The 27,697-nt window shown below is 48.0% G+C and overlaps 1 protein-coding gene across 1 annotated transcript in view; it reads left to right on the top strand.

Moving 5' to 3' along the window:
• The window catches only part of ETNK1 (ethanolamine kinase 1), a 181,856-nt gene that overhangs the window by 136,634 nt on the left and 17,525 nt on the right, over positions 1-27,697 (top strand). The window contains exon 7 of the mRNA XM_086920366.1: positions 16,125-16,198. Within this exon, the coding sequence (XP_086776492.1) occupies positions 16,125-16,198 (74 nt within the window). The remainder of the gene's footprint in view (positions 1-16,124; positions 16,199-27,697) is intronic.

Genomic DNA, 27,697 nt, shown 5'->3' with positions numbered 1-27,697 from the left:
GGTGTTTATTGGGAACGTTGCCTTTGTGAACTCCCCGGCCCCTCGTCCATGCTGCTTTCCTAGAAAGTGTTCTGGGGGGCAAGGGACGGGGAGGGGGCAGCCTGCTGCAGTGAGCAGGTGTCCTCTTGACAGAATAGGGTCCACCAGTTTGTCCCACACCTCTCCCTGCTGAAGCTTTAACTATGACAAAAAGCTCAGTGCTCACAACTACCATGATCTGCAGTTCACAAGTAAAGCCAACTCGCGCTTTCATCCTTTCGAGGATAAAGCTAGGTTCAACAGCATCCTTTTAAGTACTTCCACTGTGTTACACCAAAAACAAAGATCTGAAAGCAGCCTTATTTTTACGGCACAGGGAGCACACCAAAACAAAATCCTTTTTAGCGTGGAATGCTGAATATTCTTGCGCCATTCCATACTCTGGCTTGCGCTTACATCCTTCATGTAGTTGTCTGCTTTACACAAGTCACACATAGGAACTCCACCATTACCACCTCCTACACCCAATCGCCAGCCACCATTTAAATATCCAATGTAACAAGTAAGGCCAACTCACGCTTTCATCCTTTCGAGGGCAGCAAATGTAAATGTATTTGAGCTTATATAGCGCACAGCTACCCGCAGTGGGTTTCCCGGCGCTTGCTTAGGGAACCCGTCCTGGTATTCCCCTGTGAGATATCCCGGCAGGGTATCAACCAGGTGAAAGCCAGGCATCCCGCCGCGAGGGGCCGTTGTGGAGATTAAGCAAGCTATTGCCCAGAGTCGCAGAGTGTGAACCCATGAGTTGAGAAGGCACCGGAGCGAGAATTATCGAGTCCGTGGAATTTTTAGCCCAAGAACCGCCGAGGCGGGGAATTGAACCCTGGTCCAGGGCCCATCTCAGCTTCCGGGTCTGCCGCCTCTAACCCCTGAGCCACACTTCTCCACTGAGTGCCATTAATTTAAGTTTTAGAAACAAACTGTTTTTATAGCACTTAGAGCCAGTAAATGTACAGTACGGAGTGCCACATAAAAATGTTTTTTTTTTTGGTCCTCTTTCATAAATAAGTAACTTTGAGAGGTATAGGCTCTGGACGAGTCTTGGAGGGCAAGAGGAAGAAGGGCTTGACCACTCGGGGAGGGGGGGGGGTGGGGGGGGAACGGAGGGGGCGCATCTCCATATCGCGTTTACAAACCAAACCTCTTAAAGACCTGGCAGACAGAGGAGTTTTGACAATCTGGGGGTACCACCTCCTCGCTGCAAGGGTTTTACTTATTTATTAATCATTGACCGTAGAGTCCAATGTGATTAATCAAGTTTTTATAACCCACTCCTCTCTGGCCACCCATATAGCTGCTGTTTTTTGGGAAGAGCCGGATCAATCTAGGGTGTTGACTCTGTTAACAGACTTAACCCACCTGAAAAGTCTGGTGATACGGGAATACCCATTTTAAGCGGCTTTTCCTTCATGCCAGTAACATTAAAACAAATAAAAAATTGAGCATGTCGCTTTATTAATTTTACATGAACCCCCCACCAGTCAAAACCCCGAAGATAACCAAAGCCAGATTTACATAGATTTCCTCTCTCAGATAGCCTTACCAATATCTTGCGGAACATTTAAACATCATCTGCATCCCTCGCTGAACACTTTGGGCAGAGTTTGCATTCTCCGCCTCCCAGCTTTGATAACCTTTTTGGGGTCCAATAAGCTGTTAACTGTAAAAATATGATTTCTTCTAATAGGAGAAGCTTTGACCGTCGACCAAAGCATGAGCATTGATACTTGCCATAGGTGTGTAAAGTCGATAGTCAGCAGGTTACTCCTCCAGGACTCCTCCGGTGGTGCTAGAGTAACATCCTCACCTTTTACGTGTATCCAGTACCACTTGGAAACTTCCTTACCTTGATATAGGGGCCCCAGTAAATTATAGTCCCACTCTTCGTTGTCTTCACTATCTTTACCTAGACCGCAGTTCCAGCTGGAAAGAAGGTAGAACTTTAACTTGGAAACATTTTGGTTTGTTACCACGTTTGTCTCCCAAGGGACCATTTTATTGCCCTGCAATAATTGCCCTCATTAATTTATTCCCGCTTTGGATAGTGAGGCTGCCAGTTTGTCCTTCAGGCATGATGGGGGGTCCCTGGGGAATTCCAAATAGATGCACCGGCTCTATAATAGGGTATCCTCACAATTCTTCTAGTCTGATTTCCAATCTTGCTCGCCACTCTTAAAATCTTTAATTTGACTTTTTGAAAAAATGTGGGTGACTGAATTTATAAAGGAACCAATCACCACAATAAGGTAGATTTTTTGTCAAAGCTTGTAAATGTGGGGGAAAGCAAGCCAAATGAATCAAAAGTAGTCTTATGTTTTTTAACTGGAAAGTCCAGCAGTATAGGCGGAAATCGGGGCCTGCGATACCGCCCTCAAATTTTTTACGTCTAAGTTTCCTCCAGGTGATCCTCACTCCCTTACAGGATCAAAACAAGCTTGTAATATCACCCTGTAATACTTATGTCTTTCAAATCAAAAGGTAGCGGGATTGTCTTGAAGATGTAGGTGAATTTTGGTAGAATTGACATTTTCACGAAGTTGGATTGGACTATCATTGAAATCTGAAAAGACCCCTAGACCTTAGTAATACCTTTGTCTCTCATGTTATTATTAACGTTGGTCTGGGGCATCTTAGCAAGATCCTGTGTAACCTGTATTCCAAGATATACACGAAAGATATTATTATTATTATTATTCATCGTTTTCCAATCTCCAAAACAAATCTGATATTTAGAACAACCTTATTAAAACAGCAGTTTCCAAAACATGTGGATAAAGTAATGTGCCGGTGTGATTATTATTCTATTTATTGTATGTCATCTTTGATATTTTACTGACCCAGTTGAACAAGAACTTAATGTGTTCAACCCGAAAATAAAATAATTTTTAAACAATAAAACGGGGAGGCTTGCACATACTTTGCCTGTCCCCATCCTACATCTGTTGCTGTGGCTAATCACTTCCGTGTTGTAAAAATTAACTGTACACTATTTTTGAGCAAGGAGCATTGGATGCGTGGGGTGTGAAGCTTGGATTTCAACACATTTGTGGTTGCGCAGATGTCTGCATGGGCATCACTGTGTGTCAAAGGCCTTTGGGGACGTGGATAGAGGCAGCTCAGTGATAAGTTGCACTGGCTTCCCTTGAAGCAACGAATAGCCTTCAAGGCCCTTTGCTTGGTCTTCAAGGCACTACACGGTTCAGGACCAAGACCTCTTCAACATCTGTTCTCTTGGTACATCCCTACCAGAACGCTACGATCCGCGACCGCCTGCCTTGTGAAAGTACCTAGATTTAAGAAGGCTAGGATCGGGGGAAGATCTTTCAGAGTAGCTGCTGCCAAGCTCTGGAACAGTCTGCCTGCCGACATTCGCCAAATTCCTCAGCTCCTACCCTTCAGGAAACGAATAAAAACATGGCTCTTCCCCCAGCCCTCCACCCCCGCCCCCCTTAATTAACTCCCGTTGCTTCTAACCCAGGAGTAAGCTACCAGCGCCGGGATACCTGCCAGGTGACAGTCGCGCTCTATAAATGTTTTTTTTTTTTTTAAATTTGTTTTTATTGTTGCTGAAACAGGTCAAGCATACTTCAGTTATTTTTTTTTCTGTGTGGCTTCAACATTCAGCCGCAATCAGTCAATTATGCAACTTTTCAAATTAACTTTTTTCATTTTTAGAACTGAAAACCAAAGGGTCACGACACTTTACTGTTGGCAATAAGTTGATTATGACATTTGCGCGAGTATGAGTTTCCAAAGCATTGTACATTTTGTGTCTCAATTATGGAGTTATCAGCATATCTATTCATGAGGCTCCTGCCTCCCGCCGTCCCAGATGTCCCTCCCCCACCCCTCACTCCTCCCTCTCATTCCAGACCCTCATCCTCCTCTTCACTATCCATGTCGTCATCCTCAGGTAGTGGCTCACAGATCTCCCCCCTATATACATTCCACGGAGACCATATCTTATTCCATTTACGTGGGTTATTCCTCTGTTGATAAATCGCTCTTTCAGTCATCATTAACATATCCATGTTTCTACACCATTGGGTCAGGGTCGGGGTGTTGCTCGCCCCCCAGTTCATTGCTATGTCACGTTTAGCCAGCATCATACCAATTATCACCCATTTCCTCCCATGCGGTGTCAGGTCTGTCGGGTCCCACACATTCAGTAGGCAAACCCGGGGTTCAGGTGTGAACGTGTTTTGCAATGTCTGGCCCACCGTGCGTGATACACGCCTCCAATAGTCCTGAATATAGGGACAGGACCACAACGTGTGGAACAGCGTACCTTCCTCCCCACAATTCCTCAGACAGTATGGGTGGTCGGCCCTCTGGATTCTGTGTAGTGTTGTGCGGGTATAATAGACCCTATGTAGTATTTTATACTGCACCAATCTAAAACGTGGGGATATACCCGCCTCCCTGGGTGAAGCCAATGCTGCATTCCAGTTTGCCTCATCCATTTCCCCAATCTCGTCTTCCCAGCGTTCTTTCAATCTTACCAGTGGGTCCGGTAGGTTATTTAACAGTTTACGGTAGGTGAGGGAGGTAGCACTCGCTTCAATGTAGTCTGTAAGCAACCGGTCTTCTAACGGAGCCGATTCTGGGACCGTTGTGCCTGGCTCTAGTACCGATAGGAGTGCATGTCTGATTTGTATATATCTATACGTTTCAATTATTCCCATTTCGTACTGTTCCCTCAGGGCCGCGAATGTGATCACCCCATCTTTCGTCCACATATCTCCTACCGTAGAGATCCCAATGTCGTCCCACTGGTCAAACCCCTTACTGCGTCGCAGAGTGCCTAGGGCCTTGGTATCCCATAATGGTGTGAGCTTGGTAATCACTCCCTCCCATGCTGGTCGCCTTTGGGCTTTATGCCATATAGAGACCGTGTGTTTGGTCGGGCCTCTCAATTTCGTTAACAGACCTTTATTATAAAGCGGTGCCAGCAGGGTATTCGTGCCTAGTTGCCTCCTATCAGCTAGGTATGCGGGGTCATCTTGTGCTATGTGTATCCATTGGTTAATCACCTTAAGGTGTGCTGCCCAGTAATACAATTCAAGGTGTGGGAGTGTGGGAGTGCTATCCCCCCGCTATACCAGTCCCGCACCAGCTTTACCTGTGCGACCCTGGCCGGTTTATCTCCCCACAATAGGCCTGACAATTGCGCCGACACCTGCCTGAAAAAGGATGGTGGAACCATTGCTGGGGTGTTTTCTAGGACATACAAGAAGCGCGGCAGCGCCATCATTTTGTAAAGCGCCGCCCTACCTAGAAGAGTTAAGGGGAGGGCCTTCCAGTGTCGGACGTCTGCCTTGAACATATCCAGCAGTGGCTTAAGGTTCAGGTCCCGAAAGGTCGTATGGTCTCGTGTGATTGGAATCCCTAGGTATTTGAAGGAGAAAGTTTCTATCAGCAACGGGCAGTCCGCCGTCAGGGGCGGTGGAGTGCCATTCAGCAAGTAGAGTACCGATTTCGACCAGTTAATTTTATACCCCGACGCCGTGCCATGTCTCTCACACAGGGCCAGCAGGACCGGCACCCCATGCGCGATGTCCGTGAGGTATACCAACATGTCGTCGGCGTACAGGGAAATCCTATCCTCCCATTCACCTCCCCATTGAATGCCCTTCAGCAGCCGTGTTGTTCTGATGACTGTCGCCAATGGCTCCAGCACTAAGGCGAACAGCAACGGTGAGAGCGGGCATCCTTGTCTCGTGTCTCTCGCCAGCGGGAACTCCCTCGATATGTGACCATTGGCCGTCACCCTTGCTACGGGTTCGGTGTATAATAACCTGACCCACGATATGAATTTTGCGCCAACACCCATATGTGCCAGAACCGCAAAGAGATAGCTCCACTCTACCATGTCGAACGCCATCTTGGCATCCAAGGATAGTACCGCCGCCTGTTCCTCCAGTAGCGGAGCGCACGCCATTACGCCGTGAAGCCGTCGAAGGTTCATCGCCATGCTCCGGTGTGGCATAAACCCCGATTGATCCGGGTGTATTAGGTTCGCCAGATGTGGCAGCAACCTAGTGGCCAACAGTTTCGCCAGAATCTTACTTTCGGCGTTAAGGAGAGAGATCGGGCGGTATGATCCGCATTCTTCCGGGGGTTTACCGGGCTTTGGTATTGCGATTATAGTGGCCGTGCGCTAGTCGGGCGGAAGCTGCCCTTTTTCCCAGCACTCCTCGTACATCTGTAGTAAAGGCGTAGACAGTGTCTCCGCCATGGTCTTGTACCACTCAATCGGTACCCCATTAGGGCCTAGTGCTTTCCCGGGGTGTAGTGCCGCTATAGCTGCCTGTATCTCCTCGGTCGTCAGGTCCGAGTCCAGCTCGTCCCGTTTGTCCTGTGGCAGAGTGTCAGTAGGTATTCCCTCGAGAGACCCCTCCGCCATTTCCCGGGTGACTTCGAATTCAGGGGAGTATACTGATTGGAAATAGTTCGCCAGTACTTCCACTATTTGTGACGGACTGGTCTGCACCACGCCGTCCGGGTCTCTCAATTGCAGTATGGCCCTCTGTCCACCCCTCTTCTCCAACCAGGCCAACAGTTTTCCCGCCTTGTCGCCCATGTCGTATACCCTGTTCGCCGTCGCTGCCACATTGGCACACGCTCTGCGACGCTCATGGTCTGCGTGATGCTGCTGACACAGCCGGAGCGCGTGTTCTGTATGCCCGGTCGGGTCTCTCTCATGATCTCGTGTGGCCCTTTCCAATTGTCCCTCTAAGTCTGCCAGTTCCCGACGCTGTGTGCGTTTATGGTGTGTTATAGCTGAAACAGCCTGTCCGCGCAGCACCGTCTTGTAGGCCTCCCACAAGGTCGCATGGGAACGCACCGACCCTGCATTCTCGGCAAAGTAAGACCTCGTGCCCCTTTTTAATGCCTTGGCCACCGTCGGTTCACGAAGATAACCCGGGTAGATAGGGTAAATGCGTTTATGTGTACTCTCATGACTGGAAAGAGACAGCGTCAGAGGGGAGTGATCCGATATCCCTCGTGGACGGATTTGGGCTTCCGCTACAGTGAGAACGCCCCCCCCCCCCCAGTGTGAGGAGGTAGTCAATTCTTGATAAGCTGTCATGAACCGCAGAATAATATGTATATTGACGTTCGTCCGGGTGGGATTGCCTCCATACGTCAACTAACTCCTGTGCTTCCATGAAGTCCTGCAATCGGGAGGGCCCCGGTGTGTGTGCGCGTACTGGGAAGCGGTCCATAGAGGTATGTGCTACTGCATTGAAGTCGCCCCCTATAATAAGATCTCCTTCCGGCAGTTCTAGTAAGAAGGTCCCCAACTCTGGAAAAGCAGTGGCGTGTAGTGCCGGTGGAATATATACCGAGACCACGTTAAGAGGCCTCCCCTCCCACTGTCCATGTAGCGCCGCGAAGCGCCCCTGTGTGTCGATTTTAGTGGATTTGGCTATGAATTGTGATGTGCGGTGCATTAATATCCCCGTGCCACGGGAACCCTTCGTAAATTCAGAGTGGACAACCATACTATACCCTTTCCTATCTAGGGCCCTTGTCGCTGCCCCCGTTAAATGTGTTTCCTGCAGTAAGACCAATGCGGGATTCAGTCTCTTTATGCCCTGTAGCACTAACCCCCTCTTTATTTTATCTCCCAGACCCCTCACATTCCAGGACATAAGGTTCAACGGGATTGCCTGCCTCGTAACATCACCTCCTCCCACCATGCTGGGACAGGTAATGAGCATTCATGCCATGCCAAGGTACCTCCACTCTGCGCGCTTGTGCCCCGTGTGTTCTGTCCAGACCCTGCAAACATTCTAAAACCCCAACAACTGTCCTATCCCCAACTCCCCCCCCCTCCCTGCCTCCCTGCTCAACGGACTTCGAACTGCCCGCCCCCCCAACTCAGCAGAGTGCCTGATCCCAACCCATAACATAGTACTTGCTCGCTGGGGTGAAGGACTCTCCGAAGTCGGCGGCCCCCTCCTTATCTGCGGAGGCCCTCAGCCCAGTGTCCAAGGCGGCATTCTCAGGCCGCGGTATTTTCAGTTCAAATGGACATTACCCGGGGATCACTGTTCTCCGTCATCGCCCCCCTCCTGAATATCGTTCAGAGGCGAAAGTGGCTCCGTCTCTCCACCGTTTGATTGCTGGCCCTGCTGGGATCCTCCCGTACGGTTTTTGGATTGTCTGCTAGAGCGACGAGGGTGGCCTGTCGTCTGCCAACCCTCCATCCAGTCCTGTGCCGCCTCTGGGGTGTCGAAAAACCAAGTTTTATTGTCGGCCACAATCCGAAGTTTGGCTGGGAAAAGCATTGAATAAGGGATCTCCCTGGCTCTGAGTTCTTTTTTGACCTCGAAGAATGTTCTCCTCCTCCTCGCGACCTCCGCCGTGTAATCCGGAAAAAAGGCTAGCGTGGCGTTTTGAATCTTAATGGGGGGTGAGGTCCTTGCCGCCTGTAGAATGGCATCTCGATCTCTAAAATTAAAGAGTCGTGCTATAATCGGTCTGGGGTTAGCGCCCGTCTGTCGGCGCCCTCCAGGGACTCTATGCGCTCTCTCCACTGTAAAAAAAAATTTGAAAGTCCCTTAGGTTGTAGGTGCTGCTTGATTAAGTTCTCCACATATAAGTCCATCGACCTCGTGTCTTCCGATTCTGGCACACCTATTATACGGATGTTGTTCCGTCTCGAGCGCCCTTCCTGGTCATCGAGCTTATCTCTCAGTTCCTTATTTTCTTTTGAGATACGTTCCATATTAACCTGCAACTCCGACACATCTTCCACCAAGGCTTTCGTCACAATTTCCATCGTGTTCACTTTCTCCGACATCTTGTGGAAGTCCGCCCGAATCAGCGTGATTTCGGCTGAGATTGACCCCACCGTGGCCTGCACCTGTGTGAGGGCCCGCATAACATCGTCCAGGGTAGCTTTCTTGCCCCCCGTCGCCTCCACTGTCTTGCCCGTCTGCGACTTGGCGTCTTGCGGGGGGTGGTGGGTTTCTCGTATGCGAAGCGATCAAGGCGGTATTGCGCCGCGTTGTTTTTCGGCCCCTTGCCAGCCATCTTTGTTCGTGGAGCTGTGTACTCCGACCCCCGGGCGATGACACCTGGCCCCCCACACTCCTCCGGGCCGCCCCTCGTTTCACCAGTATCCTGGACGTATATGGCGCACAGTTCACCCTTGGTCGTGGCTCTCAGAGTCTCAGTATGGCACCCCAGGCTCGCCTCCGGCCTTATCACGTGGCGGCGTGCGTTCCCTCTGGTCAGCTACACGTGTGACCGCTGGACTGCACTTTGCTCAATCGTGTGGTGTCTACGGGTCTCAAGCAGTGGAAACGCTCCCCCAATATCTGTTGCGCCGGTCTTGAGTCCTTTGCTTTATTCCCCTGCCGCTGTTGCAGTATTTACCTCCCTATCAGGCACCTCCGCCCGTGTCCGGGGATAGGGCTCCACATAGTGTTGCTCAAGGGCCCTTGTGCCCTTCCGTGTGTGCTGTGCGCCCCCACACAGCGGGGGGGGGGGGGGCGGGAGCCGTGTACCGTTGTAAAAGGACTGTACCTGCGTTCCCTCGGCGTTGCCTGTATCAGCTCGGCTGTGCACGGGGACCCGGCCGGGTCCTCAAGATGGCGGGCACCGCTCCGGGTTCTTCCTCTCCGCACGTCTGCCCCCGACTCCCCTGGTCGTCTGGTCCGCTTCCCGCCACTCAGCGCGGAGTCACCCGGGGTCCCGCCCGGGGCTGCTGATGCCCGGTTATCACTACAGGATGTCGGGGAGTCTCCCCCTCCGTCGTTGTCGCGGGCGGGCGCTTCCGGCTGCCCTCTGCCCAGATCGGCTCACTTCCTGCCGGCTCTCTCGCCCAGGTCAGTCTCCTGCTCGGGATCCCTTCAGGGGCCTGCTCGGGGACCGTGATATCTCGGCTCCCCGGTCTCGGATTTTCTTCCCGCTTGGCCGTACCTCTGCCGCCCGGTCCTGGGCCTCAGTACCTTCCCGCCTGGGTCAAATGTGTCGCGGATTACTTGTCGGATTTCTTTGGAGGCCGCTTCAGCCGCGGAGCTCTCCCTCTAAGCTGCCGCCATCATCGGCTGCTAGCCACGCCCCCCTCTATAAATGTTTTAAATAAATAAATAAATAAGTGTGCTGGTGGGTTGAACACTGGCATGGTGACAGGGGGCACATGCTCACAGACTATATTATCCGCAGCAGCATTTCTGGTTTTATGCAGATCTCCCTGTTTTCTTGCATGTATGCTTCTTATACTGTGATTACAATAATATCAGTTGGCCTTTACGGATGGAGGGAAGAGGGTACCGGGAGGGTGAGGGGGGCTGGGGTAGTTTTAAACAGCCTACCTACCCACTGTTTGCTGAAATGGCCTCCGCAGGAGTCACTCTTCATTGGACACATAATGTCAAAGTCTGGTTTCTTCCTTAGTCTAAATTCACAATTTTTTTGAGCGCTCTTTATTTTGCAAGACGTGGAACTTGGAGAATAAGAGGCATAAAAACGACACCTCGAAGCTCACACAGTTTGGTTAAAGGACAATCCGAGGCTACATATCTATTCTTTGGGTCTGTTGCTGGCAGGATAACATATACAGGACATTCTTCGCCTCTGTCGAAAGATGGCAATCAGAATCAAGGTGTAAGGTTCCTGAGAAACAAAGAGAATAAATACCCCACCAGATTGGATGGGCCTGTGGAATCCGGATGTGGCCAGTGGACCATGCTCTTAGGGTTATTGGCAGAACAACCACACGCAACAGCAAGAGCTACCCACTTTGAGGGCTGAAACGGTTAGCCTGCAGTGGTAAATTAAGGAGCCCAGAAGAGATTATCTCAATAAAGCAACATATTAAGATGAGACCACTGTAACTGTGGTCTCCACCAAGTCTATCCATTAACATGTATGTTTTGTACAGACTACACAGTTTGCAGCTTTACAGCTCTGCTCTTGCTTTGACACTACCATTGCTCCACTATGAGTGTAAGCCTTCCTAACGTGATGCACTGTATCTGGCTTCATTGCTCTTGCTGAACGTAAATCTTGCCACCCCTTGTGTATTTTTTTAGGTCTCACGTGGCATTGCACCCCAAAGCGCTGCTCGCCTCGCCGAGAAATTTTGTGAGAGGGGGATTTCAGAAGGGGACTTGAAGCCCCGCCCCTCATTTCCATTGGCTGGCGTCACCGTTTATGCTAAACGGTGGCCTGCCTTTGGAAATGAGGGATTTTGGTTGCCACCATTTGGCCTGCGATCCGGGCCTGGTCAGCTGCTTTGCTGCTATCGCGAAGCACACCATATCTTTATGGGGCCATGTGTTTTCTAATTAGAAACACACGGCCCATAAAGACAAGAGATGATTCTTGTTTTCAAAGCAAACAAGAACTCATGGAGACCTGGAAAAGTAAGCATATTATTTCAACTGCATAAAAAAAAATACTTAACTAGACGTGGTATGTTTGTCTTTATATAAATAAAACACTTTTAATAATCGAATGAGTGCGAGGTTGCTAGAGTCCACTTATGCACGGGTAGAAAGAATTTCGAACATAGAGCACTAGTGAGTTTTAGCTCGTTAGTCAGCTGTGTGGTATCTATAGCCAGTAATCTTAAAAGGTCACGGAATGTGATACGTAATTGCATTTAGCAGCGTTTGCTTACTCCTGTATGTCCCAATGACAAGCTCTGCTGGAGTTTATGCCCCGCTAACATGCACTGTGAGAAACTCGCCGTCTTCAGCCTCAACTCTAGAGCTCCCAAACGTGACCAAAACTTCACACCACTTCAGCTGAGCGCGCAGTTAGAGCAGAAAAACCGTCCACTGTTTTTGGATGGAATTCACAGTTGTGTAACAGTTTTTGGGTGAAATTTAATCGTGTAACTGTTTCTGGAAAAGTATATACGTTGGTGGCTGGGACTAACAGATCAACTTGAATTCAATGCTCTATAATATCTGAAAAATGTACAAATTACACCCACCTTTATAAACAGCCCCCACGCCTCACCGACCCCGTCCCTCTCCCCCTCCTTCCCCCCCACCGACTCACACTGATAACTATCTACAGGTGACCCAGGTCACTGTACGTGCTGTTGCATAAAATTATCCTCGGTTAAAAGGGCGAAAAGGAAACAAAAAAACATTTCTGGAAAAGATAATGCTCTTGGGAAAGTGTAAACAAAAGGTACCTCGAAGACGTGTTAACGATTTGTACAGCCTTTTAATTATCTTTTCCCCTGCAAAGCTATGGAAGAATATAGGACCCCATATATCTCAGTTTCCGCGTAATCTTTAACTACTGCCATGGAGGGACCCGCTCCACCCAAAGCCCTGTTGGTTGCTGTTTCATTTTATGTGGTTACAGTGTGAAGCTAACGGAAAATAAACTGAAGCCTGTAAACCTCTAACCGTCTACAGACGAGTTCGTAGTGCGGTTCAGGTTCTGCATGGATTGGCAAATGGTGCTCTTATCGCATTGGTGGCCCAGAGCTGCTGACTGAGTGAGAGGGGAAACCAACATCCTGTGATTCTGGGCAAATCACTTTATTATCCCTTACCCACAAAATATGAATGTGCTTCATTGTGTAATGAAACTTGTGCTTGTGCGCTCCAGTACCTTCGGGGCAAATTTGCGCTAAATAAAACTTTAAAAAAGCAATTTGCCCACACAATGTAGTGAAGTGAGGAGACCAGGATTGGAATTCGGTTTGCCCCTCCGACACTGTCATGCTATACAGTAGTGCACTGTGTGTCTTAACCTCGGAAAGGCGACACGTAGCCCTACCACGAGGTAGCCTTAGTAATCCAGAAGATATTTGAGATGTTCATGGGTTTTTTGTCAGGTTGCAGTCAAACGCTGGTTGGAAAGGGCCGTGTGCGCGTGTAGAATCTGAGTTCCCTGAAGTGAAATGCTAATTAAAGTTGGTGTTTAAAGTCGCAAACCTTTTGATAATTCATATTAGTGAAATATGTTATGTTTAATTAAACCACATATGTATTTAAAGTACTTGAATTTCGGGGATACCTCTGCATAAAAACTCATCATTATTGTTATAACGGTTAACATCTGCATATTAAAACAAGCATTTGCAATGCAATAGGTGTCGCATTTACGCGAGTTTGAGCAATTGGCATTGTAAATGACAATGCCTTTTATTTATATTTTGGTTTATAAAACATAAATAAAAGGCATTGTCATTTACAAAGCCATTAGCTTAAACTAGCGTAAATGCGAGACCTATTGCATTGCAAATGCTTGTTCTCACAAAACCTCTTGAAAAATATATGAAAGCTTAGTGACATTACACTTTCATATTGAAATTTTGTGCTAGATTAAAAACCTGTCACACAACAGAGCTCCTCACTCAAAGGTGCGGCGCTGCGTTGCGTGAGAGGGAGACAGGACAGACCATATCTACAGAGGTATGGCACTACACTTCCCTCTCCCCAGTGCTGATGCATAATCATGCTACCTAGCAACACTCGCACCTTTGCACCATAGTACAAAGATGTCTGCGTTAGTCTACCATAGGTTTTGTACTGGAATACTACCCTTCCAGTACAAAATACTATGCTTGGATTAACTTTAGTACATTTTTTTGTATGTGGGTTGTACACTGCAGCACACATGTTGTGTGAAAAGTTCTAAGAAATATAAATATTTCTACTTTTTAACGCCTGCTTTGAAATGACATACATTTTTTACACAAAACCCTGCCGCTGTTAGTATAAAGGGTTTAGTGTAAAAAAAAAACAACTAATGGTGCTTGCACAGGAGCACCTATGTACCCCCTGTGGAACTCCCCCGATTTCCCCCTGCCCTCCCCCCTTTTGATGACGAATAAAACAAAGCAGCACTTTGCACTAATTTGCATTATCTCCTCTACAAACCAATGCAAATACCAATTTTCATTGGTTAGTAAATCCCAAACAGGATTTTAAGTCAGGTCTGCGTTATAAAAGTATATCAAACCCAGAGCAAAACCTTTGTAAATCTGGCCCTCAGTTTGCCTATACTTTGTCACTTTTTTAAGCACGCTCACACCTTACCCACACAAGAATTTGCAATGGAATAGGTCTTGCATTTGTGAGAGTTTGAGCTATTGGCATTGTACATGAGAATGCATTTTATTTGTGTGTTTTAAAAACCTGCAAGCGGTGCATAAACATGCACTTTGTACTTCCAGACCTTGCTTACGAGATGCAAAGGTGGCAGTAAAATAGGCGCAGTTACTGCCCCCTTGCTTCTCTTAAGCAGCGACTAGAAGTACAAAGTGCGTATTAATGCTTGCAGGTTTTCAAAACACATAAATAAAAGGCATTGTCATTTACAACTCAAATAGCTAAAACTCTTGCAAATGCGAGACCTAGTGCATTGCGAATGCTTGTTTTGCTAGCCAAGCTTTCCAGTGGAGATCTCTATGGTCTTACCCTGGGCCCTGGTTTGATCTGTACCAATTATGGGACTAGGTTAAGCCACATAAGTGGGGCACCATTTTTATCAAGAGAAGTGTGCGAGCGCTGGGTGGTAGAATTTTCTGGATCCGGACTGCTTTTAGAATTTTCTCTCACTGAAAAGTGAGGAAAATGTGTGTTTTTAGCCAGAAATGTGAAGTTTACAGGTCATTATGTGAAGAAGGCATAGTGGACGGATACAAGTCACACTACCCTGAACTCCTCAGGGTGTTTTGTTTTCTGAAAGGATAGGGGTTAGTGGGTGTCCTTGGGTGGTGGCTAAGCCCGGCCCAAACACTGTAATTAACCATAATCATCAAAGGAGGTCGTTTTCTCTCAGAATTTTGCTGGCTCTACTTTGCGTTTTGGGGCTTTTCGTGCTGTTGGTGGTAGGCCAACCCACACAAGTGGGATACCTTTTTTATCGAGAGAAGTTTGGAACTATAGAATAGCATAGCATTTGTTATCAATTGATGTTTTTTCAGTTTTTGGCTTCTAAATGTCAGCCAAAGAAAGAACACATTTTGTAAAATACCCTCTGAATTTCATTATGCATAAGCCCAATTCACATGTGTACAAATAACCTCTGTTCCTAAACGAATTATCTTGCGTATATTTAAAAGATACATAGGTTTCCACTATACCCACTTTTTATTCATTAGCTTTTATTACATGAATTGCTCTTTGGTCGGTACACAATGAAATATCATTATAAGCTGCATCGTTATAAGCTGCAGCTGAGTTGTCTATGGGTGTCTTGTATTTTTGAACAACCAACAAACACTATTTGTCCCTGCAACCAGACAGGTCTGGTGGATGTAATGATACAATATTTCACCATTCGAGCATAAATTCAATATTTTCCCTTGTTTTTATTCAGCTATTTCATTGGGAAAACCATGAGCAATGACCACTTGCTGAATTGAACATTTTGATTACCGTTCAGAAAGAATAGCTTTCCAGGTTCTCCCATGCATTTCACATCTGCTTCGACCACAAACTGAAAGTAGTTAGAAACCACAAAGAATGGGAAAAGTAGACTACCGTTGTTGCTTGTTCTTTAACGATGAGAATATGATGATCTTAGCACAGCAAACCTTTTTGTTGAACATCATATACTTTAATGCACAGCATGTTTTTCCCCAAAGAACCTTTTGTTATATTTTGCCTATTTTCTCAGAACCCTCCAAGAGAATCCACCAACCCTGGGTACCTTAAGAATCACAAATATGGGGGAAATAAGGAGGCAAGTCTATGACTGTGCGATGTGCCCTAACATCACAATAAGGTATTGCGAGGTACGGGGGTAACACCAGAATGGTATCTTTCATTGATTCACATGACCCTTTCTCCTCTGCAGTGAAGCAATCTATAAGTAGCACATTTATGCATGGAACATCTTACCATAGCTTTTGAAAATTGAGATTCAACATGTTCACCACAATTCGGCAGTCAAAGGGCACAAGGAATTAGGTGGTTAGGCTTCTTAAAGTATTGCATTAGAAATGCCTGCATTTATTACTGTTAAATATACCAAGGACTTCCACCCAACAATGGATACAAATGTAAACATTTGTGAATATATGGAGAAGTATAGTTAACTTATGTTAGTGATGCATTCACTGATCAAGCTTTGTTTTCCTTTGGCAACAGGCTTCTCATTTCTTCTGGGGCATGTGGGCATTGATTCAAGCAAAGTATTCCACCATTGACTTTGACTTCCTGGGGTAAGTTGTTTTAAATGTAATTTGACGTTTTTAAAGTAAGATGGTTAAGGAAGTTATATTGTTGTATTATTTGTCAGGGTTCTCCAAAAATTCCTATAGTGAGAAGTACTTTTGATCAATAAAAAGCCATGCAAGCCACTGCATTATACATGGATTAGATAAAAGAACATTAAGGCCAGTGCTGTTTCTGGTGAACCGCAGTTCTCCTGCATTAGGTTTTTCATAAGTTCAAATCCTTCCCATCGCCAGACCGGGAACCCCTGGTAAAACTTTTAATACAGCAGTGTAACCTTTACCCTCTAGAAAACTGACATTTCATAGACTATGACCTATTCACATCATTAATATTGAACAAAAGTACAGACAATCGGAGCCCTGCACCCCCAACTATTCCCTTGCCAGAAGCTTCGGACTGTCAGATTTTCTACTGTATGTTACAGCAGAAGAACCTTTGGGAGGAAGCTATCCAAAATAAGAATTTCTTCTTTTTTTCAGAAAGAGCACATCTTTCTGAGCTGGGCCAGAAGAAATCTTTCTTCAGGGCATGCAAGATGTGTGGAAAAATGATCTACATGAATGATACACAAAATGCCTGTACTGCATTCATCCCAGCAGTAATCCTAAATAATGGTACATCTGTGATGTTTTTCAGCAAAGACTGTAAAAGATAAGCAATAGAAGGTTACGTTTTTTTAAGGGAAAAAAATTTAAACCTCATTCAAATCAAGCTAAGAATATTTTGGCTCCAACTGAGAAGTCTATGAAGAAGACTTCTAAGCTGGCCTTAAGATCCTCTAAGGGTCAGACATCTGGTCAGCCACTAACTGCTTACTCCACACACAAGTGATATTCCATGAAAACATTTTTACTTGACTAAAAGAAGGGGAGTCCACTGAAAATGTAATGATGAAAAGGCGTAAGGTTGCTGAAGTTGTCTCTTCATTTTCCCCACTATTGATAAAAAAAGACCAGTGGACACATCCAAAAGCAGGTGAATGTCAGAATCCTTTCCTTCACTACATTAGCCTCTTAAAAAAAGGCAATTGCTGCTGTTGTCATCAGCGGTACAGCCTGCGATAACTCCATAAGCAATGTTGAGGAAGTCATTGGCGATAGTGCAGTTGTCCACCAAAGTAGGAACACCTACACAGAAAACTTTCCGAGACCACCATTCACGAAATCGTTTCCATCACCGTCGGCATCAGTAAAGAAATTCCAGTCGATGACTAGAAAAAGACTTCAGTCAATGACAACATAGGCACCAAATTGCTCACCGTCGACTAGGACACTGCAGTTGACGTCAGTGACACCTTGTCGCCTATACCTTACACAAGATAAACTTTTACAGAACCTCTGCAGGAAGGGCTTTGCTACCAGGCAGCTAGAGACTTCAGGCTAAACAGCATCACCGTGCCTGCAAGAACACCTTTTCCTACTAGGACTGTGTCCCTGCTACCATTGTTCTTTCCAAAGAATATACTGCAAGATGCTTCTTTGGCCCAGGAAGGAAAAGACCTGTAAGAGTCAAATTTGAATGAAATAGAAGCTTTCTTTAATTAAAGAGGATGATCGAGAAAGTGACTAAGACTATCGGACCTTCAGACTTCAACATACAGTATGTGGACTCAGAGCAGGAGTTCGAAGAATTTAATTCTCCACCTTGCAAGATGCACAAACTGCGTTTGCCTAGACTATTGATAGAAGAATTAAAAATCCATCGATGGGATCCGCCTTCCCCAAAGATGGTTAAAGTACCATTAATAATGCTAAATAGCCTGCTGGGTATGTTAAAGGACTCTTTCCACCTTTCAATCCAGGTTTGCTTTGGAAGGGGTATTTATACCTCATCCTCCAATATTTATACCAATTCTGGTGAATCCAAGGCCAGTACGTATACCTAAAAAAACGAACACTGGTAAAGACCACATCACCTAAGGGAGATGCCTCTCCCTTAAGGGTAAATGGTGGCACTCATGGCGAGGTATCCAGTTTAGATGACGACCATCCGGGAGCTATAGGGCCGCTATATGGAAGACAGTTTGGTGGCTCCAAGCAGAGATTCAGATTGGTATGTCTTCATAATTCCAGAAGATGCAAGCCCAGGACCAATACCAAGAAGTTCTCCGCCGGATGATATAGGAACATTTCTTGTCCTGGTTGAGAAAGTGTCTCAAACTTTTAGACTATCAATTACTTCTATGGAAAATAAATGCTTTCCCATAAGGAACAGCGTAAAGACTGATTTGCATATGGCTGGGTCTGAACTGGGGTGGGGAAGTGAGCTGAAGAACGATGATGATTCAACCCAGAGCTGTGATTGGCGACGAGTGTCTGAAAAGTTTCAGCGCTCCGTCCATCATCCCCTTGTGTTTGCTTTGTACGCCCTAAGCTGGCAGGGTATACCCAAACATGGTTCCCTAGCTCACTTTGCCACTGGATTCAAGCTAGGCTGGCTGATAAGGTGTTATTGTGTTTGGTCCAGGGAAGACCTGGTTTGGCAGTTCGAACTTGACTGTTCCCATAAGGAACAGGGTCGAGACTCATTTGCATATGGCTGGGTCTGAACTGGGGTGGCGAAGTGAGCTAAAGAATGATAATGGATTCAATCCAGATCTGACTGTGGGTGAGTGTCTGAAATATTTCAGTGCTCCGTCCATCATCTCCTTATTTTTGCTTAGTACACAATAATACCCTGAATATCAATCTGTCCCCAGGTTCTCCGGGGCCGAGTCCTCCTCCGGGTCTCCCTCTTCATTAAAGGAGTCCAACATTGCCCACCAGATCTTCTGCAGCCCTGTCGTCTTTATGAGCAAGCTGCGTATGTTATTCTGTCTCCCCTCCCCCCTCCCCCCACATTCCAGCACATCTTTGACCCAATGGGCCCTGCTTGGGTCTCTAGACCCCATCCAGCCAATAGCCAGTTTTTGTTTCACCAGGAGAAAGGCCAGCTGCAGGAGTCTATGAAATCTTGCACCCCTTGGGCTCGTCACCATACCCAATAAGCTTGCCCTGGGTATCTCGGAGCGTGTAATCCCGTAGCATCTTCAATGCGGGGGAATAACCTCTTCCCAAAAGTGGTATATTCTCATACATTGCCATGCTAAATGTAGAAACGGGGGGGGGTCTACTCCACAACGAGCACACTGAGCCGACCTAGTAGGGTCAATCCTATGTAGCTGAGACAGCGTTATGAAAGTGCAGTGTAGGAATTGAAAATTCAAAAGTTTAAATCTATGGTTTCTGTATAACTTTTCACCAAACTGCATGCGTGTTCCCAGTCTGAATACTCAATGAGTTCCTCTACATGTAATTCCTATGCTGTCTTTGCTATGGGCTGTTAGTCAAGTCCTTCTGTAAGGCTTTGTAGAATAACGTATTGAGGTGACTAACTTCTCCCCAATTTGGCAGTCCCCCCATTGTTGAGGAAGGTGTAGGTGCAGCCGGGTACATGCACCATTTCTCCCTTCCAGTATCTTCCTATTTTGCATTCTGTAAAAAATGACGATGCCCCACTGCGAAGGTATCGTGCGCCTCTGGAAATGTGATGACCTCACTAGGATAAAAATATCGTGCTACTAGAGATCCGCGTCCCTCCACCTTGCCATAAACGTAACGCGAGCCATACAGTGAAGGGTTCAAGACTCTATAGAGTCCCCAATCAAAAGGGGCCCATCTCAAGATCTTATTTTCCACCTTCTCCCTTATTTGTGCAGTATGTTTTAGCAAATAAGGTATTGAGGTATTGTCTCCTATATTGCCCTTTATCGGACTCTTCTACCTTTTATATGTATCAGTCAGCCATCAAACAGTATGCTGAAGATGTGCAGCATAATATTAAAGTTGCATATCCCCCCTTCCCCCAGTTCCTCCACACACAGCGCGTTCTGAACCAGATATAGGCCGCGTGGGAGAAAGACCCTTTTTGCAATAGTTGCCCTTCCCATAATTGACGTGGGCAAAGTATTTCAGAAGTCTAAGAACCTGGCCAGAACCCTTTTACTAACCTATCCAATCAGCATGATGGTTGGTAAATAGCTGCATTCGTGACCATGACTCTCGGGTACCGAAAACACCATTTGATGCCCAAGTCAGTTAGCTGTTCCCACGGCGACAAGGTCCATCTCCCCAATGGAAAAAGTAGGGATTTCCTAATGTTAGCACGCAGTCCAGACACCTTGCCAATTTCCTTTTAGTAGTGCATCAATAGAGGCACCGCCTCTGCTGGCGAGTGGAGGTATATCAGGGCGTCGTCGGCATATGGGGAGACAACATGGGTTGACTCCCCCACCCATGTGCACCAGGGTTCTGGTTCCAATCGCCCAAGAATGAGAAATTTCCTACGTAACGGAAAGTTTCAATTCTATTAAGGACTCAGAGGCGAGGATTATGCCTTCTTTCTCCACTTTATTCTACAGCAGCGAAGATTTTACAAAGACTACATCTCCCATGGAACCCAGGGAGTATGTAGTTCAACAATGAAAACCAGCAACACCTGGTAGCAACCAATAACAATCATAGTCCAATGTCCAATCAGGGCTCAGGCAGCCCCCACATAGTCCCTCTGCAGTGACTTCTCCTCCTCTTTCTGAGCATGTAGCCAGCCCCTCAACTGCTCTTCAGGTGTCCTGTTTGTTGGAATCCGAGCCTGAGGGTAAGGGGAAACACATTACCAGAGGAAGCACTGATGAAAAACTCAATCAGAAACTGTGCACGATAAATCAAAGCAAATCACACAAAAACATCCTAATATTAAATGAAGCATATTACTTACTGACATACGGGGAGGGATTTCCTCCAGGAAGCCAGGGCGGGATAATACTCACCTCCGAGTCCTTGATAGAATTGAAACTTTCTGTTACGTTAGCTAGGACATTTTTCATTCTATGTCAGGACTGGAGTCGATGATTATGCTTATTCAAAGCTTGCCCACAACAACCTGTGCCATATTCAAGACTGGTTTGAAATAAAACCTCTTGAATGTGGACTCAGAAGACCAGTCTGCCGCGTTGAGAATATCCTCAAGTCGCGCGCCAAGACTGAAGGCCTTTGAGGCCATAGCACCTCTTGCAGAGAGTGCCCCAAATTGAGTAAAGTTGATGCCCATCACCCAGCGAACCCACCTGGCAACAGTGGGCGAGGAAACTGCCTTGAAAGGCTTTCTCAGTGAAATGAGGAGCTGCCTCTCACCCGGAGGGCGGAATTCCTTTGTTGCCTCCTCATAAGCCTTAAGGCAACTCACCACACAGAGCTTCGGGAAATCCGGGAACTGTGGGTAAGAAATCGATCTAGTATGGCATTTAGTGCTCCTAAGCAAAGTAAACGTCACCCCATCTGGAGTGAAGATACTGCTAGAGATATCCAAAGCATGCACATCTGACACTCGCCTGCAAGAAATGAGGCACAAGAGCATGGCCAGTTTCTCCGACAACTCTTTCCTGGAGAGATATCAATTGTGCTGCCAGGACAAAAACAGATTAAGGACAAGATTAACGTCCCATTGGGCGTAATAACATGGTTCCGGGGGTATAGAAAGACGGATGCCACGCAATAATCTGCAAACCAAAGGGTGTTCGCCCACAGGAGCCCCATCCACAGGGACATGACCAGAAGAGATCGCCGACCTAAAGGTGTTAATGAACCGATAGGCCAGCCCCACCGAGGCCAGCTGGGCCAGAAAATTCATTATGTGGACCACTTCTGCGACCAGGGGATCAAAACCCCGTCGCAGACACCGTGTCCACTTGTGCCATGCGGATCGGTATCTCTTGACAGTGCTATCCGCCCATGCTTTAGAGATAAATGACTCGGCTTCTCCCGAGAGGCCAGGGGCTTCCCAACGACCCCGGAAATCGGCCACGCCATGAGCCTCGGCGAGTTCCCAGACACCAGAGGGCGAGGAGACCCGTTCGGACTCAGGAGGAGAGTTGGAAATAGGGGGAGTAGGATTGGAAAATCCCAAGAAAGTTTCAGAAGAACTGGAAACCATACTTGCGACCTCCACAGAGGGGTGATCACCATCAGCTCCGCCGCTTGCCTGCGAACCTGTGCCGTCACCCTGGTGATCTAAGCAAATGGCGGGAAAGTGTAAACCTGTTCCGAACTCCAGTCTTGAAGGAACGCATCCGTCGCAGCTGCGAGTGGATCCGGCCTCCAACTGAAAAACCGTGGGACCTGATGGTCCAGTCTGGAAGTAAAGAGGTCTGCTGAGAAAGGACCACTCAGACTCCTGAACACAGATAGGTCCAACCGCCACAGGCTGGAATCCCGAAAATGTTGCGATTGGAAGTCCGCCTCCAAATAGCCCCAGCCTGGAAGATACTCCGCCGTGACAGAGACCTGATTGTCGAGGCAGTATTACCAAAAACTCGCCTCTATGTCCGACAGGGCTTTTGATTTGGTGCCCCCCAAACGATTTACATAGCGGACCGCTGACATGTTGTCCATCTTTAATACCACACATGACTGCACTAAATCTTTCGTCCAGCATCTTACTGCCAACGATCCCGCCAGAAGTTCCAAACAATTTATGTGTAACTTCTGTTCGTCTGGAGACCACAATCCTCCTGTAGAGAGATCTCCGCACCGGGCCCCCCAACCCAGCCTGCTGGCGTCTGATTCGATGGTCAAGTAAGGAGTAAACCCGAAGATTGCTCTCCCGTTCCACGCCTCCATTTGATCTAACCACCATCTGATTTCGGACCGGGCTTCTGCCGACAAGTCGACTTTGTGAGAATATGGGTACCCTTTCCGAAGGAAGTACCCTTTGAGGCGTTGGAGAGCCCTGTAATGGAGGGATCCCGGGAAAATCGCCTGAATAGAGGCCGACAAAAGGCCTACCATCCGAGCCAACTGAAGCAGAGAGAATTCTGTGGCCTGGACAAAACTCGCCGTAGTTTGTGCCGGATTTTTGTTACCTTCCTGCCCGGAAGACTGAGAGTGGAAGCTGTGGAGTCTATGACGAACCCCGATAATGTAATGCTATGGGTAGGTTGCAACAGAGATTTTTTCTCGTTGATCACAAACCCTAGGTCCTGAAGGAGGGACACTGCCATTTGCAGGTGTTGTGACAGACGGCGTGGACACTCCGCCATAAAAGGATCGTCTAGGTACACGATCATTCGGACTCCCATGGACCGTAGAAACTCCACCGCCAGTTTGAGTACCTTGGTGAAGCACCAAGGGGCTGACGAGAGACCGAAAGGGAGAGACATGAACTCGTAAGTGTGAGGGCCCCAGCTGAACTGCAGGAACCGCCGATGTGGCTGAAAAATCTGGACCACCAAATAGGCGTCCTTGAGGTCCAAACGGACCAACCAATCGCGGGGTCTGAGTACGTCCCTGAGAAGATGGATCCCCTCCATCTTGAAATGGCGGTAAACCACCCATTGATTGAATTTGGAAAGGTTGATCACCGGTCTCTTTCCCCCATCGATCTTGTCGACCAGGAAAATATTGCTCACGAAACCCCGGGGATGCCGAGAGGTACGAGAAATCGCGCCTACTGAAGAAGCGAGGCCACTTCTTCGTCCACCAGAAGGACGTCCTGAGCGGAAAACTGGATAGGACGCGGTAGAGAACCTTGCACCGGAGTCCCCTCGAACTCTATATGAAACCCCCATACAGAACCCATGCATTGTGCATGATGGTAAGCCATACTGGAAAACATCGTGCCAACCGCCCTCCTATCTCTTGAGGGGAATAAGGGAGAATTCTCACCTGGACTAGAGGCTGCAGCTCCTCCACGGTATCCTCTCCCTTTACCCCTTTTTCCTCGCGTGGGGTAAAAGTTTCCGACCTGGACTGGTCTTGGTAGTTTCCGGAGCCCTTCTGGTTGGTCTGCCGCTGCTGGCGACAAGCCCGTCCTCTGCCAGCCCCGCGAAAAACTTTCCTAATCGTGGTTTGAGCGCGGTCTAGTGATGTGAAGGTATTCACAAATTTACCGAGCTCGCCAATAAGGCCACCTTGGGCCACCGCGCCCGCCTCAGAATCCGCCATGATCTCCCAGCTTCGGGTCGATTTTAATAAGGAGAGACCGGCGGTGTTCTGTAGAAAGGGCACAATTTGTTTTGCCCATAAAAATCACCACACGCTGTGCCCAGCCTGACAGGGTTTCAGGAGAGATGACAGAACTTGACCCCTTGGCCTCCTCTGCCATATCTAGGATTTTCGTGATGGGCCCCAGGGCGTCCAAGTGCTTATCCTGGCAGGCCCTCAAAGATCTGTCTATTCCTTTCTTGGGATCTCTGATGAATTTTTGCAGAAAGGTGCCCATTCTCGGGTGTCAGGGCAACTTTCCCGTCCAGGGAGGGGCGAGGGCACTCTGCCCGCAAGCAATTACAAGCTTCTTTCTCTAAGGGGCGTCGAATATGCGCGGCCACATAAGCCGCCACTATGTCAGCAGGGGCCCACTCTGAAGACCGTGGATGTACTATATCGTTGGGATCTAGCATATCCGCCGTGCTTGGCGGGTCTTGAGAGGTCCCCGGGACTGCCTGCGGGACCGAGACTGGGACGGACTGGGGGGGGGGGGGGCTGATTGGGGTGGGAGACGGTCCTGGGACCGGGGTGGGGGGGGAACAGCTGGCCTGCTGGCCATGAAGGCCTGCCTAAGACGGTCAAAAGCGTCCCCATCCACACCTGCTTCACGGGAGCGCTTAGGTGTGGGAGAGCCCAGAGAGTCTTGAGGTGCTGTCACAGAAGGCTGAGATGAGGCAGGGGCAATCTGCTGGGACAATTAAGTAAAAGCCTGATCAATTTGGGGTTCCAGCCTATCCTCCAAAGGAGCAATAGCTTGATCGACAGCCCTATAAAGAGAGGTATCAACCGCCTCATAAAAGGCGTCACCCCAGGGCATGTCAGCGAGGGGGTCTTCCTCCTCCTCCTCCTCCTTCCTCCTCCTCCTAATCATCATAATATTCCATGTCTACACACACAGCTGGTAGGTGTGAACAATATTTAACAGTGGGGGTACCCACAAGCCTGGTAGTAGGAAGGCTTTGAAAAGGCTGGTGACAGCCAACTCTTTATGCAAAGCGGTAAACCGCCAGTTAATGGGTTCAGGCCCAGGGACAAGCTGGCTCAAGAACTGTGCAACAACTTCACCCTCTCTGCAGGGCAACCGGCTGGGCAATGTCCCTTAATCACTCGTGACCCCCACAGTACAGACCTCTGAGGCATTCAAGAACGTCTCAAAGCCGCAAATACAGGCTCTGCCTTTGTAACAGAAAAGTTAATGCAGGCACAGAGCGTGGGGCACAAGACATGCGGTATGTAGCTCAAAGAAAATACCGCTAATACACCCTCTGGCGTTCTCCTCAGCCGGCGCTTCCCAAATGACTCGCGCGTGACATTTGAATCTCTCTGAAGAGAGAGCAAACGACGCGCCGCGTCAGACTGCACTCATACGCCCTCTAAGGGCAGGAGGACCGGGAAGCAGGCAGTCAGCACCGGCAACTCCTTCCACACAGCTTTCCCGCTGCGGGGAAGGGACACAAAAAAAACGCGCCTACAAGGAACGCTGAATAAAGAACATAGCGAGCGCGCCAGTTACCAAATAAGCACATACAAAGTGTGCCAGCTACCCAAAGCACACAACGCTATTAACCCCACGTGAAACACATTAATTTCACATGTGGCAAAGGTGCGAGCGAAAGCTGCGTTCGCCAAAGAAAACATTGCACTCATCCCAAAACAGGTTTTTTCCTTTGAACCGGAAGGGTACTAATCTTGCTGCGCAGCAGCAAAGAAAGAGAAGACACTGCAGAGGGACTATATGGGGGCTGCCTGAGCCCTGATTGGACATTGGACTAGGGTTGTTGTTACCAGGTGTTGCTGGTTTTCCTTGTTGAACCACATACTCCCTGGGTTCCATGGGAGATGTAGTCTTTGTAAAATCTTCGCTGCTGTAGAATAAAGTGGAGAAAGAAGGCATAATCCTCGCCTCCAGTCCTGTCATAGAATTGCCATTGGCTCAATTGCTAGGGGGATTTAAACTAAATGTATGTTAAATTAAAGTTAATTAAATTCTTAGCTCTACTGAACTCCACATAAAATTTAGTAGTGTCAATCAACAGTTATTGTCTCTTCAATTGTTTTTCTAGATGGAACATACTCGAGGGCCCAATAGACCAAATAGTATTTGAAAGCGAGGATTCAAAAATTATATTTTTCTCTTCGAAACCATGGAGAATGCAGCGGTGAAATGATGTTCATGTGTGTACTTAGACTGTTTGTTACAGTACATTTTCTTTTTAGCAACAATGATGGAATATCAGCTGTTTCTACTTTATTTTATTCCAGTTGCCACTTTTTTCATGGTTAAACTTCACCATATTTGAGTTCACATCGGTCAGAAGTAGCTATGTAAAACAGTAGTTGAAATGGGTAACATTCGCAGTTTTTTTCTTGCCGTGCCAAATATACAAAGTCATTTTGTGTGGCAAACCCTGCAATCTGCAAAATCACACAATTTTCCGACTTGCAAAATGGGGCCTACCTTCCTTCCTTTGCTCCTCCATCCCACCGGAGTGACATTGCGGTGGCAAAAAGGAGTCAGTAACTTATTCACAAAGTGGAACGTTTTCCCAGTGGACACCTAGCCCTTTATGAATGATGTTGCCAACTTGAAGGCAGTGGTCTTGATCGCTACTGTCTGAAATGTATTCCCCAAATGGGTCCTTTTTAGGTTTCGACTGCAAAAAAGCTGCGCAAGCAGCTTTTACGCAGGAGAAATCTAATGAGTTACAGTATGTTGCTCGGGAATCCGCCCTCTGTTCCATTGGCTAGCTCCATAAATGGAGGCTAGCCATTGGAACAGAGAGGCGTCCGTCATGGCCGGACCAGATTCGGGGGCATTCCCGAGAATTTTTGGCTTTTGGCTACGTCCTGCTACGTCAGCCAAAAGCCGGGAACGCCCCCGAATCTGGTGTGGAGGGGTGCTGTGCCTGCTGCGGGTGTGGAGGGGCGCTGTGCCTGCTGTGGGGGTTGGTGCCTGCTGCGGGTGTGGGGGGTGCTGCGCCGCCTGCTGCGGGTGTGGGCGGTGGATGCCTCCTGCGGTTGTGGGAGATTGGTGTCTGCTCAGGGTCAGGGGTGTTGCTGCGCCTGCTGCCGGTGTTGCTGCGCCTGCTGCGGGTGTGGGGGTTTGGTGCCCCACCCCCTACTCACCGTGCCCGGGGCGCCGCCTCCAGTACGCGGGGGGCCTCTTGTCCGGGCTCTTCTCGTTCTTGGGCCCTGGGGAATAAAGACGCACCTGTGAGCACAACATACACAACACAACCTGCTGCCAGGACGTGCAGCCACCACGAACCCACACCACAGTGCCCCGCCACGGGAGACAACTCCCCCCCCCCCACATCAACACCAACCTCGACCTCAGCCCACCCCCAACCAGTACTGCACGACCCACTCACGCACCTGACACACCTTCCCAATACACCGTACAGCAAGCTCATGAAACGCATCACCACAACACACGTGTGCTACTCAGCACAGCCTCACCGC

Source organism: Lissotriton vulgaris, chromosome 1_1, assembly GCF_964263255.1.
Source record: "Lissotriton vulgaris chromosome 1_1, aLisVul1.2, whole genome shotgun sequence".
Lineage (NCBI taxonomy): Eukaryota > Metazoa > Chordata > Amphibia > Caudata > Salamandridae > Lissotriton > Lissotriton vulgaris.
This window is presented reverse-complemented; position numbering and strand designations above follow the sequence as displayed.